This window comes from Stenella coeruleoalba (assembly GCF_951394435.1).
Source record: "Stenella coeruleoalba genome assembly, chromosome: 4".
Lineage (NCBI taxonomy): Eukaryota > Metazoa > Chordata > Mammalia > Artiodactyla > Delphinidae > Stenella > Stenella coeruleoalba.
Window position 1 is genome coordinate 66,537,812 of NC_137149.1, and position 19,797 is coordinate 66,557,608.

At 39.2% G+C, this 19,797-nt stretch overlaps 1 protein-coding gene across 5 annotated transcripts in view; it reads left to right on the forward strand.

The window, feature by feature from the left end:
• The window catches only part of GRXCR1 (glutaredoxin and cysteine rich domain containing 1), a gene marked incomplete at its 5' end in the record, with an annotated part of 298,880 nt that overhangs the window by 230,615 nt on the left and 48,468 nt on the right, over positions 1 to 19,797 (forward strand). For 3 of the 5 annotated variants that reach the window (XR_013828192.1, XR_013828193.1, XR_013828194.1), the window contains one exon: positions 11,312 to 11,430. Coding sequence is in view for 1 of the 5 variants with exons in the window: in XM_079920430.1 (XP_079776556.1) it covers positions 11,312 to 11,554 (243 nt within the window). Of the gene's footprint in view, positions 1 to 11,311; positions 11,555 to 19,797 lie in introns of those variants that run through there. The other 2 variants (XR_013828191.1, XM_079920430.1) reach the window with 2 other exon arrangements.

A 19,797-nucleotide genomic window follows, 5' to 3' on the forward strand; every position in this document is an offset into this window, starting at 1 on the left:
TCACTTACTTTGTCAGTGAAAATGGAATAATAATATCTATTGCATTGCATATTGTGAGGATTATAGTGATAATAAATGCATTCATCTGCTATAAAGCCTGCAGCATGAAAATCATCAATGAATATTTTTTCTGCTTCCAGTGTTGATTGAATTATGAATAAAATTGTTGATGATAAAATCTTCCACCTAATGAGACTTATTATTTCCTTCAGTAATTTAAGCAGATCTCTTTCCTAATGACTGAATCTCCAAAATCTAGTCATCAGCTCCAGTAAGGAGTTCTGGTGTCAAAGCCAGCAGTGTCTGGTGAAGAACATTTCCAGAAATATTTTTGTTTTCTTCCTTCCGATAATACTGTGATCAATCTTGTTTAAAAACACCTGCATTGGGCTTCCCTGGTGGCGCAGTGGTTGAGAGTCCGCCTGCCGATGCAGGGGACACGGGTTCGTGCCCCGGTCCGGGAAGATCTCACATGCTGCGGAGTGGCTAGGCCCGTGAGCCATGGCCGCTGAGCCTGCGCGTCCGGAGCCTGTGCTCCGTAACGCGAGAGGCCACAGCAGTGAGAGGCCCGCGTACCGCAAAACAAAACAAAACAAAACACCTGCATTTATTTCGTATTTGAATATGCAATCAATATGAAGTGTTAAACTTCCTTTACAAAATTACATTGATCATCCCAAACAGTACAGTATGTACTTGAAAAAATACGTTTTTTATGGTTTTGAGTATTATTCTTCACATCTGCTTCTGTAGGTTTCATGTGCCTCACAACTTAGTTCCTTTTATTAAAGCAACCTAATCTGGGGAAATCTGAGGAGAGATGGGAAGGCAACGTTTTCTTGCTTTTGAAATCTTACCGTTATTCGTTTGTGCGCTTTGAAGTGGAACTGAAAGACTTAGCTAGATTCCTTTGTGGAGCACACAGACAAATTCAACCTCTGGCTTTATGCAGAAATTTCAAGCATTTTCATTTCTGTTTTCCTTTTCATGTAACACAAAGTACCTCCCTCATTTGATCATGCTTCGTGTCTGGTTTTCAGAGCAATTTCTTAGGCTTGTTTGACATATGCAAGGCATATTGCAAGGAGAGTGGTAGGAAGGAGTAGAAAAGAGAGATGAGACACACTAGATTGATTAAAGATCAGGCAAATCTTTCTTTAATGCACTTACTCCTTTTTATAATCTTTCCATTTCTTCAGCAGCAACTTGGAGAAGAGTGCTGCTCACAAGTGACTGTATCGAGGTCTTGAAAGAACAATGTGTTTCATGCCTGCCTTACCCTCAGTGTGTGTTTATAGGAAGTCAATAAGCGCACTAGTCCAATTACCAGAGGTTTGAGTGTACTCTTGACACTGTCATACATTTGTTCAAGTTGGGCTAGATGATCTCCAAGTTTCTTGTCTGTTTTAAGATTGTGTAACCTGAAGTCCTTTAGCTCCTAAACCTGTGATCCATGACCTTAAAATTAATCTATCTCTATTTGTCTGTCTATCTATCTGTGTATCTCTCTGTCTCTCTTTGGCTTGTCACCTACTCCTCTGTTTCCTCATCTGAAAAGCTAAGATAATGATAGTACCTATTTCCTTCAGAATTAAAGGACTTGATGCTCATAAAATACATGTATCAGCTTCACGTGCCAACTTCCAAGCTACCCATCAGTGCTGTCCGGCAGTTTCTTCCCCTAAATACTGTGTTTAGAATCTGGAGTGGAGCATACTTAGCAGAGGTTGAGACTGACATTCAGAAGAGTCAGAGGGACATCAAGGCTTAAACCTGGAAACCTGAGGAGGAGGCAGGAATGAGGGATATGCCTGGGGCTGGGTCCACTTTTCTCAACCTCTGAGTGTCCTCTGCCTTTGAAATAGACTCTCAGTCTACTCTGGGAGTTCCACAGAGACTGAGATCACTTCTCATCATAACACCGGAATTTGTGAAAGCATCAAGCTGAGACGAGATGCAGGTATTTCAAAATCCAAAGTAGACTCTTATCACTTCCTAACCCACTAAAAGGGATTGACTACATTTAGCTAATTATTCAGGCATTTTCTTTGATGTAGAAAATCCGGAAAGATTTTAATCTTTTATTGTTTGATTTTTATTCATCATATGTATATATTTGGGAGAGTGGAAGATAAAGGGCACCTTTCCCTTTAAGAAAGCACAAGGGTTTGTATAAAGTAAAAAGATGAAAGGTGTTATGAAAATGATCAAGGCAGAACTAAGCACTTATTATTCTGATGCTGTTGTTCAACATTTTAGTCCACTTTCTTCTGGTTTTGCAACTTGAATCTTTCATAGGATGAGAGGGAAAATATGTTTTTTCAATGCCTCCATTTGTAGGGTGTTTCTGATTCATTTGCTGCCTGGTTTTTCGCTGTGGCAAGCACATCACTTTGGGATTGGATGCTCCTGAAATGATGATTTTGTTGTTCACCTCAATATTAGTGTTATCTGCAGAGATGAGTAGAATTGCAAATGCCAATAAATCATGTTTGTGACAATTTCTATAGAAACCAAATTATTCATATTGGAAGAGAGATGCTTTTGTTTGGGAGGAAGGTGGTTTCCATGAGATCCTAGTTCCTCTTCTCCCAGCTGTGTGACTTTGGGGGATAATGATGGCTGGTGTGTTTGTAAAGTTTTATAATTTACAATGTCTTCAGGTGCATTTTACCTGTGATCCTACAACTCCCTTATGGGCTAGATTATAGCTACACTCATAAGAGAGAGAGAAAAAGTAGTCCCAGAAAAGTAAACTGATTTTTCCAAATTTATGCAACTCCTAAGTGCCAAAGTCATGGCTCCAGATGGATTTTCTTTCCACTGCAACATGTTGCTTCCTAAAAAAGTTTGATTCAAATACTGAGACTGTGAGTCTCAATTTCTTCCCATATAAAGTGTGCATATGGACTAGATAATGACATCACTAACTCAGATCTAAAGGGGCAATGCAGACAGTGTTAATGAGAGATGTTGTCTAGATATAAAGGAATGATATTAAATGTGGCAACAGGAGACATGTGTCATCTAAAGGGAGTTGTTGCTGTCAAGCTCCAGGTATTACTTTTGCAGAGGAATGCAATAAAACTAGTGTTGTCAAGTTTTCTGCTTTTTAAAGAGAAGACAAAAATTTCGATGTTCAAGTGAAACCTCCCTGTGCTTGAATAACGCAGAATTGAGAGAACTGCGACCCCTTTCTAAGGTCTTCACGAGGTGGGGAACACCTTCATTTCCAATTAAGTCTGATGTGCTGTAAAGTCAGTATTGCTTCAGTTTAACTTTCTGGAAAAATGTATTTCTTTGGTCTGGAGGATTCATTAGGTTCATTGACTTTTCAATTCATGTCTAGGCCAACTCAGTAATTGATTTGGACAAATAGATAATTTCTGAAGCATGAAAGGAAATGAACTATAATGAATGATATAAAATGAACTCCATAATCTTGGAGCATTGTGAAAACAGAATGCTCTCTACAGAAATCTTTGCGTGCAGAGATTGTTACCCACATGTTTCTTTCATGCCACCCAGGGGGCAGCTGAACTTAGACAAAGAGGGATTTTTATTACATCTTATATGCATGGTCTCCTCTATTGTTTTCACTCTCAGAATTGATGGCGCATCCAAACAAATGTAAGTGGTAAGTTAAGTCATTAAAGAGATATATTTTTTCATCATCGTGTAATTCTGAAGTTAAACTTTGCCACATTCAGACTTCTGAGGTGTGAATTTGGACTTGTTGGTTATAATCATAGTGGTGATAGTGCTGCTGGTGTGTGTCGAAAACATTTTGTACTAATGATATTAATAATAAAGAAATGGCATTTGTTGAGGGTTTATTATGCATCAGGCTTCATGTTAAGGGTTTTTCTATTCATTAAATTATTTAATCCTCACAAATTCCCATGAAATAGGCATTGATGTCTATTTCACAAATTAGAAAATTGCAACTGAAAGAGGTTAAGTAACTGGTCCAAGATTACTCTGTTACTAAGAGGCAGATTCAAACCAAGTTTTAATTAAATGTATGGAGAAGAGGTCAGGAGGTATTTCCTGAGCATCTACTATGTATCAGGTAATATTCTAGGTTCTTGTGTACAAAACGAATTCCTGCTTTATTTAGGTTATATTTTATTTTTGGAGATAGACAGTAAACCAATCAACGTACACAATAATGTCCAGCAGTACTAGGTATCCTAAAGAAAAGAACTGGGTTGGAGGATAGAGGGTCTGTTTTACATGGGGTGATGAGGGAAGGTCTGTCTGAGGGGTGACATGTAACCAGAGATATTAGAATAAAGTGGAGGGATGAGCAATGGGAATTTCTAGGACAGTCCTTTTGACAGTCCCTCTGTGGTATACAGTTCACACTCAGGTCTGGAATAGTATGACCCATCGGTTTGTTGTATTTAAGAGGGTTATGTAGTATCTTCCTAAGGCACGAGCAAGGACATAGGAGGCAGACCCGGGTTAAAATTCTGGTTCTGCTCCTTTTTCCTCTGAGGTATTTAGACACCTTAAGTTTATCTTCAAGCTTTAGTTTCCTCCTCTATAAAATTTGGATAATAATCCTTATCTCTTATGATAAGTGAACATTGCACACATAAAGTTCCCCTTTGCAGCCCCGGAACTACATATGTATATGCAGGAGTCCTGCAACAAATAGTAGGTATTGTAATTATTTTTATAACCTGTGTCTTACAGCGGGACATGGAGAAGTTCCCCGTGGTGTTTTGTGGTCAATGTGTAGGAGGGAATACGGCATAGAACAGGGGTCCCCAACCCCCGGACCACCGACCAGTACCGGGCCGTGGCCTGTTAGGAACCAGGCCGCACAGCCGGAGGTGAGCGGCAGCCCAGCGAGCGAAGCTGCATCTGCCGCTCCCCATTGCTCGCATCACCGCCTGAACCATCACGCCCCCGGCCCCCGTCCGTGGAAAAATTGTCTTCCACGAAACCAGTCCTTGGTGCCAAAAAGCTTGGGGACCGCTGGCCTAGAAAATCACCATGTACCCTCAGAACTGAATAGGAAGTGTGGTCAGAATGGAATTAGATCCAGGAAATAAGCTAAGAGAGGAGCCTGGTGTGGATAAAGTGAGTTTTCACATCACAGTAGTTAAGCGCAAGAATGAGAATTCAAAAGGCGGTTTGAAAGCAAGGGTGGGCGGGGGGTTATTTATTTATTTAAATTTAATATTAAGAAGCATCCCAGAATATGCATACGGCTACAGAAGTTTACAGAGTAGCATGGAGAGGGAGAGAGAGAGAAAAAATTCCCGTCCTTTACGAAGCCCCACGGCCCTGCTTCCAAAGGCATGTGTCTTCTATTTAAAATGGTGGTCCCTGGAGCCAGTGGGTTGGCCCAATGCCTGATAATCAAGAAATAGGTCTAGTCCCGGTTTGCCTTCTGATATGCTGCATGGCTCTGAGCTAATCACTTCACCTCTTTGCCTTCAGACAGCAGAGAAGAGCTCTCTCTACTTTGTCCATTTCAAAGGTATCCTTTTAGACAGGAAAACATTTACAGTGTCCCTCCTGTGATGTTACTTACTGTTAAATGTGGGCGCATAATTTAGTAAAGAGGCAAACCTCTTTAAATCGCCAGTATTATCTCATGGGCACTGAATTCGGTCTACATCAGTCTGTTTTGGCAACAACCTGATTCTGGGGCAGCGGTAGCAAACCAAGAGTGTGGTTCAAGCGTTCTGCTGGACTCAGTAGAAACCCACAGACTTTGAAGGGTGTGTATCTGGGCTCCAATTTTCTAACTTTGCTGTAACTTTAACTCTGTCACCTTGTCTAGGACACTTATCCCGTCTGAGCCTAGGTTTCTAGATCTATAAATAAAGACCATTACAGCATGTAAGTTATTGGGAGGATTAAGTGAACGTAAAGTTATTAGCATTATGTCTGCCATCGCCATTTAAAAATGTCACTTTTTATTATATTTTAAAGTTTTGTTTAAGACCTGAGTTCCTGGAATTGTCTGGAGGCCCAGATTTCAGGAGGCCTTGTCAAACCGGCACCAGGCTGTACAGTCAAAGGGGTCAAGTGGAAATAGCCCACTGGATCTGGATCTGCTCCAGCCCGGGGAGCTGGGTCTGCGCAGAGCTGATCCTCTGTCGGGGAGCCGTAGGGACTAATCCTTGGCCTGAATCAGTGACAGTTCCAGTGGATGTGAGGCCTCCAGAAGTGTCCCTGGATGCCTAGGTGACTACAGAACTTACTGTTGACAGTGGCTATTGCCGGACAAGGTGCAAGCTGAGGACATACGTTGGCTACAAAGTAACCCCTTAGTCTTTTTTTTTTTAACATCTTTATTGGAGTATAATTGCTTTACAATGGTGTGTTAGTTTCTGCTTTACAACAAAGTGAATCAGCTATACATATCCATATAGCCCCAGATCTCTTCCCTCCTTAGTCTTGTTCACAGCAATTTCCGTCCCTTACCAACACATCTACGTTTGCTGCAGGTTGTTGTGAGGCTTCGGGGCACCCCAAAGAGTCATCTTTTTTAATCAATGGACAGGAAGAAACGGCTTGCCTTTATTAACATCTAGGTCGGCTTTCTCAGAACAAGCGGGCTGCAAATCCCAGTGGCTTCTTAGCGCTGTCTCAGATGCCTCCATCCTTCATTACGCTATTCCCATGGTAACTCTCAGGAAGGGAGAAGAGGGACAGCTAACCACTGAGGGGCTATTTTTAGCTTTCTGGCCAAATGCTCTGACAAATCTGTTGAGGGAAAGAAAATGAGGCAAGTGTAGAAGAGGATTTCTTTTTCTAAAGACAATATCATTTAAAACTGATATTATGAAACTGGAAACAACCTTGAGGAATCATTTAACCCACTTCTACCTCTAGAAAGATCCACTTTCAAATCATATCAAAAAATTGTTCAGTGAGATTATTTTTAGAAAATTTTACTTAATAGCCTATTCTACTAGATAAACTGTATTTCCTACCTTGAATTTACCCTGGATTCAATCTCAGTTTTCAGACCAAGGGAGTTGGGAATGAGACTGAGTACGATTGCTCAAGTTGTGGAATCACACAACCCTGGGGGCATCCTTCCTTTATTCTTTGCTAATAATGACAATCTCTAGGTTTGTGCAGTGCACATCCTGTGCAACTATCTGCACTGGCTCTGCTTCACTTATTTATTTATTTATTTATTTATTTATTTATTTATTTATTTATTTTGCGGTATGTGGGCCTCTCACTGTTGTGGCCTCTTCCGTTGCGGAGCACAGGCTCCGGACGCGCAGACTCAGTGGCCATGGCTCACGGGCCCAGCCACTCCGCGGCATGTGGGATCTTCCCGGACCAGGGCACGAACCCGCGTTCCCTGCATCGGCAGGCGGACTCTCAACCACTGCGCCACCAGGGAAGCCCTGCTTCACTTATTTTTAAAATATGTAAACCCCTCCCATCCTCCTTAAAAGCCTTCAGGAACTTCTCATTGCTCTTAGGTTAAAGGCCATAGAGTGGCTATAAAATACAACATGATACTGATCCTACCTGCGTGTCCAGAATCATTCAGTATTATTATAATTCTCCTTTGTGTTTCAGCAAATACCTTCTTTCAGAGTCTCAAACATGCCATCTTCCTCCATCTCAACATCTTTGCACTTATCTGTGACTTTTTCCCCATGCGCTCTGCCTAGTTAATGCCTGTAACTCTTTCTTATCCTTTAAATCAGAGCTCAAATATCAGATAACGCTTTTTCGACCTCTAAAACAGAAAAGGCCCTTCTGCCATAGCCTCTTCTAACAACTTGTGCATTTCCTTTGCATCACTTAACAGTTTGTAATTCTATATTGATTTATGTAACATTTTAGTTTTTTTATTACTTTAAACTATGAGCTCCAAGTCGTTAGGAATTATAATTTTTGCTCCCCATTATATATATAGTGCCTAGCATATGTTTGGCAAATTATTCTAATGACTGTATAAATGACTAGCAGTTATTTTAAAGGGACATAAACCCAGTTTCTCTAACAAGTCAAGCTGCCTATATGTGACTTCACCGGGGCTCCTCAAAAATATAATGTGCACCCAGATTTCCCAGAGAACTTGTTAAAGTGCAGATTCGGATTCAGTAGATCTGGGGTGAAGCTCATGATTCTGCATTTCCAACTGGTATCCAACTAGCTCTAGAACTTGGTTGCACAGTGGAATTGCCAGAGGAGATTTCAAAAAAAATCACTCTGGTGATTCTGATATAACTGGTATGTGCTTGGCCTGGGCTTTGGGGATTTTTAAAGCTCCCTAGTTTATTCTAATATCCAATCACTGATTCCAGGCAAAGCTCATCCTCAACAGTAGGCAAAGGGATATTTTTTGTTACCCTTTGCACTGAACAGCATCTAACGTGGCCACTTGATAAGGGTTCATGTTATTACTGTTTTTTAAATGTCTGTCTCTTAGAGATACACAGAAAAGTGGTACCAAGCATATGTTGTATGAGCAGAGAGAATCCTGTGTGAGAACAGAATGGCCCAATCTTAAATTTTCCCACTTCTTCACATGGGGAAATGTATTTCTTATAAAATATTTCAAAAGTAAGTGTACTATTGAAAAAAGTGGAACATTTTGGTAGAAACAAATGCAGTTATAGCAGTCTTTGCAGCCAGAGGAACAATGCATAATTACTCAGATGATATCAGGAAAAAGAGAAGTTTGGTGCCATTCCAAAAGCTGCAGCATTTACAGTGAGTTCCTTGATTCCCAGCTTGTTCATAATTGTGAATATGAAGAGGAACCAGAGGCTCTTGGGCATTTGGTTACTCTTTTTGAAGATCAATGCTTCTTAATCTAAAGCCTAGTAATAATCCTCTTTTCTTGTCATTAATTACATTGATATTTTCCATTGATTTATTTTTGCTTGTGGTCTTAATCTTAAAAATTCCACAATGTGGAGTGTAATATCTTTGCAGTGTATAACTCAGCACACAGTACTATGTTTTAAGCCCTACACTAGTTGTTTTCTTAATCTTCTCAGCAAACCTATTAGGTACCTACCACCACTATTATCACATTTTACAGATGAGAAAATTGAGGCTAAACAGCTCATTAGCTTCCCAAAGACAGAGATGGCCAGAGACAGAGTCCAGGTATATCTGATATACCTCCCTGGGACTCTCTCCTTTCCAATGTTATAAATTAGCAGTATATAGGCCAAATTCAGCCTTCAGATATTTTGTCCAGGGGTCTCAATACATTTTTAAATGGGGTGCCACTATTTAGAATGCAGAAAATTTCCTATAAAAATCCAGATTTCAAGTTTATATTTACAATAATCATATCTGACAACACTGAGTGACATTCCTGAAGCTTGCCTGAAGCTGAGTTATGTTTTTCCCTTTCAAATGACACTCTCCCTGCTTCTCACTAATATCTTATTTACTCCTGGTCTGCTCCAGCATTTATGACACCTGCTTGGCCCCTCCAGGCCTCTGGTTTTCAACTTAGCTTCTAACCTCTATTGAGGAAAGAAAAGATTCTTACGTCTTTAATACATTTTACCATTAGGAAAAAAAAAAATGTCCAGTCTCTCGGTGAAGTGGAGACCACTGCATAGCCATTTCCATCACTTCATATCTTTCTAGAACTATCTGTATTTGCATCTGGCAGAGTGGTCTGATTTCTTTGAGTACAAAGTGGTGAAGCTTAGTATCTTACCTTCTGGTTCTAGTATTTAGCCATCTGGAGCGATTTCAAATCAAAGTTTTGATTTCACAGGAGTTTATAAGTTGTGTGGTTGTCTTTCAACAACTGTAGCACTGTGGAGACTCACGGATCCCTTGATCTCACGGTATATAGTTGGGTTCTGTTCAGTCTCCTTCAAATAAGGCTATAATAAAGAGGAAGAGGGTGATGTCACCCTGGTGATGTCAGGACCTAGCTGATAAGGCCCTCACAGTGCTGGCAGGGTTTGAATGCAGTCACTGATTTCTGATGCAGCAGGAAACATAGACAAAAAGAGATTCTCTCTTTAGGAGTCTTCACCTTGGTTTTGAGAGTTGCTTGCCTCCATTTTTAGAGTGTAAGCCTCCAATTGCTTACACTCCATTGCAGTGTACTGTTTCCTTGTTTCCTTTTTATGCCTGGCTTTGACCTGCTGCCCACCTTGATATTGGTTTCTATGCACTCTCTCTGAGCCACTATATCTTCTGTTCCTCACGGCAGAACCTTCTCACTGCACACGGGAGCCTGTCATTCAACAGAGCTCAGGCACCCATTGTATGCCTCTTAAATCTCAGAACAATCCTATGATATAGATCTTGTTATTCCCAGTAAATTTTGGCTCAAAAAAACTGTCAAATTTGGCAAGTTGATGAGTAGAAGAATTTTCAAATGGTTAAATGCTAACTTTGTCTATTCTGTTCCATGTTTTGCTTTGGGTATAAGAGGCAGCTATTGTAGTTGTATGATGTCTACAAAACATGAGAAAAATAATTCAACCATTCCTTATTTCACCACATGGCATGCCATGTGAGGCATCATCAATTTTAAGATATGCCAATTACAATGGAATATTACTCAGCCATAAAAAGAAATGAAATCGAGTTATTTGTAGTGAGGTGGATGGACCTAGAGTCTGTCATACAGAATGAAGTAAGTCAGAAAGAGAAAAACAAATACCGTATGCTAACACGTATATATGGACTCTAAAAAAAGAAAATGGTTCTGAAGAACCTAGGGGCAGGACAGGAATAAAGATGCAGATGTAGAGAATAGACTTGAGGACACGGGGAGGCGGAAGGGTAAGCTGGGACGAAGTGAGAGAGTGGCATGGACATATATACACTACCAAATGTAAAATAGATAGCTCGTGGGAAGCAGCCGCATAGCACAGGGAGATCAGCTCAGTGCTTTGTGACCACCTAGAGGGGTGGGATAGGGAGGGTGGGAAGGAGACACAAGAGGGAGAGGATATGGGGATATATGTATATGTATAGCTGATTCACTTTGTTATACAGCAGCAACTAACACAAAAATGTAAAGCAGTTGTACCCCAATAAAGATGTTAAAAAAAAAAAGATATGCCATTATCTTATACGCCATTGGGAACAGAAAAAATACTGTCAATTAAATTATGTCATTTTAATTATGTTGATTGTCATCCTTATTACAATTACAGATGTTCTAAAGTATAAAGACATGTCTTAGAATTGACAAATATGGTGCTTATTCAACTTTTATTGCAGGCCTTTAATGTGTAAGACGTTGGCTGAAATGTTAATTGTCTTAAAATAAAGAGATGTAAGAAAGCAAATGCCAAAATATTTACACTATAATATTTTCCTACAGCAACCATCCATTGAACTAGAATTTGACCGCGTAGTGATTTATACGACTTGCCTTCGTGTGGTACGGACAACCTTTGAAAGGTGTGAACTGGTAAGAAAGATCTTCCAAAACCATCGGGTAAAATTTGAAGAGAAAAACATAGCTCTGAATGGTGACTATGGAAAAGAATTAGATGAACGATGCCGACGGGTTTCTGAAGCTCCTTCGCTTCCTGTCGTGTTCATCGATGGCCATTACCTTGGGGTGAGTATCTGCTAAGGAAAATCTTCTTTTTTATTGAACCCAACCAGTGTTGATAGAAAGCTATAAGGCTATGACAAGGCAACTTGCATCATAGCTACCAGCATACTAGCTATTTTTTTAAGTTCAATCCAAAGGGTTTGAAGCACTTATTTCTATCCTAAATGATGTGTTGCTACAGTGTTCATCCCTGCAGGGTCATGGTGAAATGAAATCAGCATGAAATTGCCTTTTTGAATAGAAATACAGTTTTTAAATGTTTAGTTGACCTGAGTTTTGCATTGTGACGCTTGACATGTGGGATAAAAACTTTTTTTTTTTTTTTAGTGCAGGCAAGAAAAATGGGATATATGAGATATCCATTTGTGAATTCTCCTATACCCCATTATCAAACACTCAGTTTCCTACTTAATGAAACTAAGATGACAGTCGTGAAATGAAATCAATAAGAAATGGGGCCCGGAGCCAGAATTTTAATCTGCTTGTTTAAAATGATTCTTGATTTTGGTAATGTGAGAACGTGAGACACAAATGCAGGCTTACGGGCGAGCAGAGCACTCCCAGAGCAGTAACAAAACATGACTGCTTCCTTGCTCTTTGAATAGCACGGTTAGCATCTTTAACCCCCACTGATCTATGAACAAGCTTCATCAGTACGAAGCCCAAGAAGGGGGGCTTTGGAGAGTGCAGTTTGGAAAGAGAGAGAGCAAAGGGACACCAGCAGTTGAGGGGGGTGGGACTGACTACAAGGTCACTGATCAGAGAACAGAAAGCGGCTGTCAACCAGAGATGCATCCTTGCATCTTGGTTTCATTTCAAATCTGGTCTTAACCTTCAGCTTCCAGGGAAGTTTAGAAAAAGCCAGAGCAGGAAATGCTCCTGTTTGTTACAGGGAGCTTGTGTCCTGATATCCTGTCTAGAGCCATGGCTATTAGAGGCCGCCTGTCATCTTACGGAAAGGTTAATGCAGAGAAGCCATGATTCAGTAGCTATGATGTTATGCAATCTTACTTTTAACCAGAGCTGGACACAGATAGATTCTGAACTAGAAGTATTTTGATTCAAGTATTGAGCCTCTTATCTTATACTTCAACATATACCCTGAGGTCCCAGAAACCCATAACAATGGCAGTGATAAAAATGACAGAATGAATGAATGAATGAATGAATGAATAAATAAATTTTAAAAAGTACTATACTATACTCTCAGCTTATATGTGTCATCTCATCTAGTCCTCAGGACCTAGAAATCAGCTCTCTGGCGCACTGGTTAAGAGGCAAGACAGCTTTGGAGTCGGGCAGCATTGTTTCAAATTCCTGCTCTGCTACTTCTGATTCTGGGAAATTTATAAATCACTCTGTGCCTGATTTCCTCATTTGTAAAATGAAAATGATAATCATAATAGAACTTTTCTTAGGCTAATTTTGAGGATTTTACTAATATATACACTGTATATAGTGTGTGTGTGTGTATATATATATATATATATATATGTACACACACACACACACATAGCTGTGTAATTGGCAGGACCAGGACTCAAAGTTAGGTCTGTCCGATTTCCCAGACCCTTGCACTCTGACACATCACCTCAAGGAAAGTGATCTTTGCTAGTTTGTTTCCTGGTGGGTTCTTAGCACCTACAACAGGGTTTGGCATAAAGTGCTCAAAAACATATGCTGAATGGATGTAGGAATGATGCTATATTGTCTCCTCATATTCTCTCCTTCTCTCCTGAGACATTCTTCCACAAGGAAAGAAAATCTCATAAACTCATCTACACTGCGGAGAAAATCACTGATAAGGGTTGTGGGTATTTGCATTGTAACCTGGGGGAAATTCTTCTGACAATGTAAGATATTTTTCATTGTGGAATTTTAAGTTCTGTGAAGCTACACAATTAATCTTAGTGGGCGACTGCTTACTTACACAGGTACAAGGTGGGCCCCACCTGCTACTCTGCTCTCGACCAGGCTCATCTTCTTCCTACTTTTCAGTGGAACAGGCAAAATGCCTCTCTTGCTATTTGTCTTTCGGTTTCAGGGATAGAGGGAGAGGGCAGCAGAGGAGGTAGGGTGCAGAGTTCTTTCTCGATTGCTTTGTCTCTGTGATCACTTTATTTACACACATGCCTAGAGGCAGAGGGATCACAGAGGTGCTACCTGCTGCTTCTGAAATTTGAAGCTAATTCCCCAGATCTGGAGAGAGGCCAGAGACGAGATTTTTTTCCTTTTTTTTTTTCTTATGAAAGGGGAATTGCTTCTAAATTTACAATTCAAAATGGAGATAAACACTCCAGAACAACTTATGTAACAAATTTCCCTACTACTACAGTAGCCCCTTTATTTAGATTCCAGTGCACAGTTGCAAATGGAGTACATTGCCAGAATTGTTAGAGCCTTTTCCCTGCAGTGTTTGCACATCTGAAATGGAAGGATGCCCTCTGCTGGGTTTTGGCATGTGGTGAAGCATAATTTTGGGGGAGGAAAAGGAACTGATGTTGGTAGTTTCCTTAACATCTGTGATGTTTTAAACAGTTACATGAAACCATTTGATTTAGTTTAAATTTAAATAAATGAGAAAATTCAAGATGTGTGAATCATCTGCACAAATACAACTGTCTTTAAGGATGGAGAGAAAGAAATAGACAAACAGAGCCAGAGAACGAAATAGACAGAGACACAGACAGAGGCATATGGAGGCAGAGTGCGGGAGACAGTGAGATGGGATGGAGAGAGGATGAGGACGTTTCACAGCTCCCTAGTTTTACTGCCATCACTGCCATCAGACCCAGGGTGGGTGGTGCCAAGGGAATTCAGTTATTTTCACTGAACGGAAGCTAATAGGACTCCTTCTATGGACAAGAATGGAAGAACTGACAAGGATGCTCTTTTTGTCTGATGACTGTCTTCCCCAGCCAAACTAAAAACTCAAGATGGAAGCAATGGAATAGTCAAGGGAAAGAAATGACTTTAGAAAACAAATCTACACTGCCCTGGGATGCTCAGTGGTGGAGGGAGAGAGATGGGGGGAGGAGCAAGTTCAGCTTGGAACTTACTTGGGGCAAGTGCCCTATTGTTTTGGCATCAGAAAAGCTTTACACAAAAAGATTGTGTTCCAACAGTTTGGACATAAATAATCTTAGAAATACCCGTAGGAAATGAGTTAGAAATAGTATCTTGATTATGGACCAACCATAAAACTCTACAGTAAGAGTTCACAAAATCCACGTTGGAACTGAGCTATGAAACGTGTAGAATGAATCCAAGTGTGGACTTCAGTAACAGAGGAATGGAAAGGCTGGTGATCTAGAGGGGTCTCTTAAATTAGCTGATATTGAGTTGTGACTGCTTGATAATTCTATATCTATTTAAAGTACTGTTTTATTCAATTTAAGAATGAAGGAATTATTATTGAGCATAGCTAGTAGGCACACTAGAATTACAGACTCTAGGCATGTTTCTAGGGACTACTTCCGAAATTTCTCCAATTTTCCAATTACGTCCAATTTTCCCAGAAATGGGCCACCAAGAAAGCCTCTGCCACAGTCTGGAGGTGGTCAGCTCCAGTAACTTGCTGTCTTTGCCATGGTCCACACCAGCAAAATGGATGACTTGTTCTCTGCCCTTCTTTCTACAAAATTCTCTTCCTAATGAAGTCTTGAGTGAGTGTATCTGTTTGTGGTTACTAAATAAGTCACATGTGAAAGCAGTGAGGGAAAATGGGAAATATGCTTTTTAGGTTTCTAGCCTCTATACACTGCTGTACACTCTATAGCACAGGAAGACATTCTAGAAAGAGTCTGGATAGGTTACTGAGTGAGACAAACCACAGTATCTGCCAGATATGCTGTTTTCATTTATTTTGTTTTGTTTTAACCAGCTTTATTGGGGTATAATTTACATATAATAAACTACACGTTTAAATTATACAATTTGATGAGTTTTGACAGATGTGTACACCAATACACAAAATATAGAGCATTTCCATAAGCCCCCAAATATTCCTCATGTCATTTAGCAGTTAATCCCTTCCTCCAATCCCAGTCCCCTGGCAAGCTTTGATCTTTCTGTCAATATAGTTTTCTGTTCTTCTAATGTCTTTGTCTGGTTTTGGTATTAGGGTAGTGATGACCTCATCAAGTGAGTTTGGAAGTACTCTACCCTCTGCAGTTTTAAGGTCTGGTTCTGTTTAATCCTTGGTGTAGAGCATCATATCCATTTGACATCAGTTTTCTTTTATGTGAAGGACTTCTTACATACTACTATTGTAGAGTGGGTCTGCTGTGGATGAATTCTTTCACGTCTGAAAAGCTTTTCTTTCATTTTTATTTTTAAAAGATATTTTTGCTGGGTATAGAATTCTAGGTTGAAAGTTTTTCTTTTTTCTTTCAGTACTTTAGAGATGTTGCTCCTGTATCTTCTCATTCACATTACTTCTGATAAAAAATATGACCCCCTCACTTATCTTTGTTTCTCTGTTTGTGACATGTCTTCTCTGCCACCCCCAACCCCACTACTTTTAAGATTTTCTCTTTAGCACCAAATTTGAGAACTTCAATTATGATATGCCTTGGCATACTTTTATTCATGTTTCATTGAGATTCTTGGTTCAGTAGATATATAGTTTTTTATCAAATTCAAAAAACATTCAGCCATTACTTTAAAAATATTATTTATATCTACCTTTCTTTCTCTTCTTTTCAGAGGCTTTAATTACATGCATATCAGGCTGTTTGAAGTAATTCCATAGCTCACTTTATTTCATTTGGGATAGTTTCTATTGCTGTGTCTCCTGGACCCCTAATCTTTTCTTATATAATATCTAATCTTCTGTTAATCCCATCTCTGTATTTTTCTATCTCAGATATTGTAATTTTTATCTTTAGACATTTGATTTCTTTTAAAAAATGTATTTTCCATGTCTCACTTAATATGTTCAATATTTCTTATAGCTTTTTGATCATATAATAACTTTTAATCTCCTTGCGTGACACTTTCATTATCTGTGTCAGTTCTGGGTTGGCTTCAATTAATTGAAATTCTGAGTACTATTTTCCACTTCTTTGCCTTCCTGGTAATTTTGATTGAATTCCACATATCTGGTTGGATAAAAGTATTTTTTATTGGGATATTTTTGTATTCATATAAATATTCTTGGGCTTTTTGCTGAGATGCAGTCAAGTTACTTGGAAATCATTTGCTATTTGGGGTTTGTTATTAAGATTTTCTAGGCAGGGCCAGAATAGTGTTTAGTCCAAAGCTAAATATTCCTCAGAATGGGGACATGATCTTTTGATAACTTTACTCAATGTCCCATGAATTATAAGGTTTTCCAGTCTGGCTGATGGGAATAGGCAGTATTCCCAACCGTGCCCCAGACACTGTCCCTTTTCATCCTTTCAGGTGGTTCTTTTGCTGGCCTTGAGTAGTTTCCTCACATGCATGTAATGATCATTACTCTACTGAACACAAGCTGGGCCCTCTTTCTATCTCCAGAATTCTCTGTAAAGCTGTTTACTTTCTGTCCTGTGAACTCTAGCTATCTTAGTTTCCTAGGCTCTCAGTTCTATTTCCTTAACTCAGGGAATCTACCAGGTTCTGCTTTAAATTCCCCTTTCCTGTATATAGCTTGGAAAAGCTATGATGATAGTAAGCCTGGGAAACTGTAGAACTCACCTCATTTACTTCCTTCCTCTCAGAGGTCACAGTTCTTTGTTGTCTAATGTTCACTATCATGCAGACTATCCATTAAAAATCATTACTGTTTATCAAAGTGAATCATCAAGTGGTCCGCTTTTAGGCAGTATAACAAAGTAAAGTGAAATTTTTCAGACTGGGTGTGTACAGCATTTGTGAATTACATTTTTTTCTGAACAACAATGATTTATTTCTAAAAAAAAAATCCCTAAACAAACCACAACAAACCTTGAAGCCTTAAAAATTAAGGGTTTTATCTTTTCTCACATAAAAAATGTACAGGAAGATGCTCCTGGGAGGGTATAAAGTTCCATGATGTCACCTAGGACCACTTTCTATTTTATAGTACTTAGCACATGTCTTCTACCTTGAAGGTCTCCTGATGGACCTTATGGTCCCAATAGTTGCTGAAAGTATTGACATCATGCCTGCATTCCAGGCAGGATGGGAATGAGAAAGAAAAGAAAAAACAGAAGGGCATCCTAGCTAAAGGAGTGCCCTTGTAAAGAGTTCTTCCAGAAATCTTACCCATCTTTGCATTTTATTGTTCACGTTTTGTTGCAAAGTAGACTGGGAATTGTGCTCTTCCAGAGGGACACATTGATATGTTGAAAAAAAAAGGTTTTTCTTAGAATAAATGAGGGATCATGGATATTGGGTAGGAAGTTAGTGTCTGCCACGCTGAACAAAACTCTTTTTGAGTAGTTGACTAGAATAAGCTCCTTCATGCTGTGTGTTTTACACTAATTGTTTCCTTGCACCAAGCAACTCCGTAGTATTCACTCTGTTAATGAGGGCTGCAGAGATGGTGGGAGGACTAATGGGAGGGAATCTTTGGTAAATTTGGTGTTTCTTTATGGGAATGTGTTATATGAAATTATAACTATTGTCATAAACCATCAACATAAAGTTAAGTGTTTTGTTAGGTCTTGAAACTATTCTGTCTTAAACCTCTTGAAAATATTTACCATATACTTGTGAGAAGTGGTTTTTAAGTGTTGGAGTCATATGCTTCTTTGAAAATCTGTTGAAAGTTATAGACCTTCTCAGTGTACATAGACACAATCTCTTTAACTATCAGGGCTTTCTGAGAATGTATCCCTAGATAATTAACTTTTCATTAAAAGGAGTACTTTGGAGATGGTGCCTACTGAAGTGTACCCCACTTCTTGGTCGCCTTTGAGTATTTTATCTAGTAAGCGACCCACTTCACTACAGGTAATTACCATCGTATCTAATTTTGATTTTTTAGCATTTAATTGTGGAATAGGTGAATTTTAGATCTTTATCTTCTCTTCCTTGTTCTTTGCAAGTCATATTTTTGGTCATTTCCTTGATCATTAACAATTTCAACAGAGATCTGGATGAGAGAAGAATCCCCTGAGCTTTCAAATTTACCCCTTTTCCTTGGATCTTATTCGGTAGTAGACACAGCACATATTCAATCTTCAAGCCTCCTTATTCAGGGTCATGAAATATTTGTTTCTGGCCTGTTCACTCTACTTCAGAAAGTATGGGATGGGGAAGTTTGGAACCTAAGCTTTAAGTCAGGTTCTTGGAATTTAAATGAAGCAGTACTACTCTGTCATGTGATTGCTTCCTTGTCCTTTTTTCCTGAATATCTGAGGATAGTTTTTAATAGCAACAACAATGACAATGATAGTAAAAGCTAACTTGAATGATACACTATGCTAAGCTTTCTACATGTATTATTTCTTTGAATAATATATTAAAATAAAAATGTCAATAACACCCCTCTCACCTCTCTCACCCCAAATTTTGTTAGAGAAATTAAGAAACTTAGAGAGGTTAAGAAAATCTTTAAATACCTTCAGATCATAAGGCAGGATTCAAATTTAGGAGTGCCCAACTCTAGAGCTCAAACCCTTTAAATTTGAGTCATAAAGTTCCTTAACCCTTATCTCCAATAGCTTTCAACTCCACTCTTTAGCAGCATATTTACATCCTGAATTACTTCATCACTTAAAAACACTCCACATTCAAGATCTTGAACTTAGAAATGTCTTGCTCTGACCATAATTTTCTGTCCTTCAATCTCTCCCCTTTGTCTCTCTATTGAACTTGCTCCGTCATCATTGGTATTGTTTATACTTTCTCCCTTTCCATTTCTCTGAGCTTATAAGCACACTTTTGGCTTCACTTGTTTCCCTACCATTCTGTATTCAGGAATATAATAATATCCAGTCTGTTAAGACTTGGCGGACCAGCTCTCTTAACTTTCCACATTTATCAGTTCCTAGTCCTATGCAATTCCCTCTGTTTTTCTTCTCTCATTCCAGCACGTCAAGGGCATTATTGGAGAAAATCTCAAAATTATAGTGAAGAAGTCTACAACAAAGTTGTATCATCAGCATTATCTAGGCCCATTACCTAATACGCCTGGTAAGATCTTGTTGGCTTTCTGTTGTGGTCCACATAACCAACTGCTTTAAATGTTTTCTAATTTCCCTCAAACAGAAGTCTCACTGCCATCTCCTGTTCCCTCTTTTTCACATCCGTTATTATCTTTCACTTTTTCCAGTCTT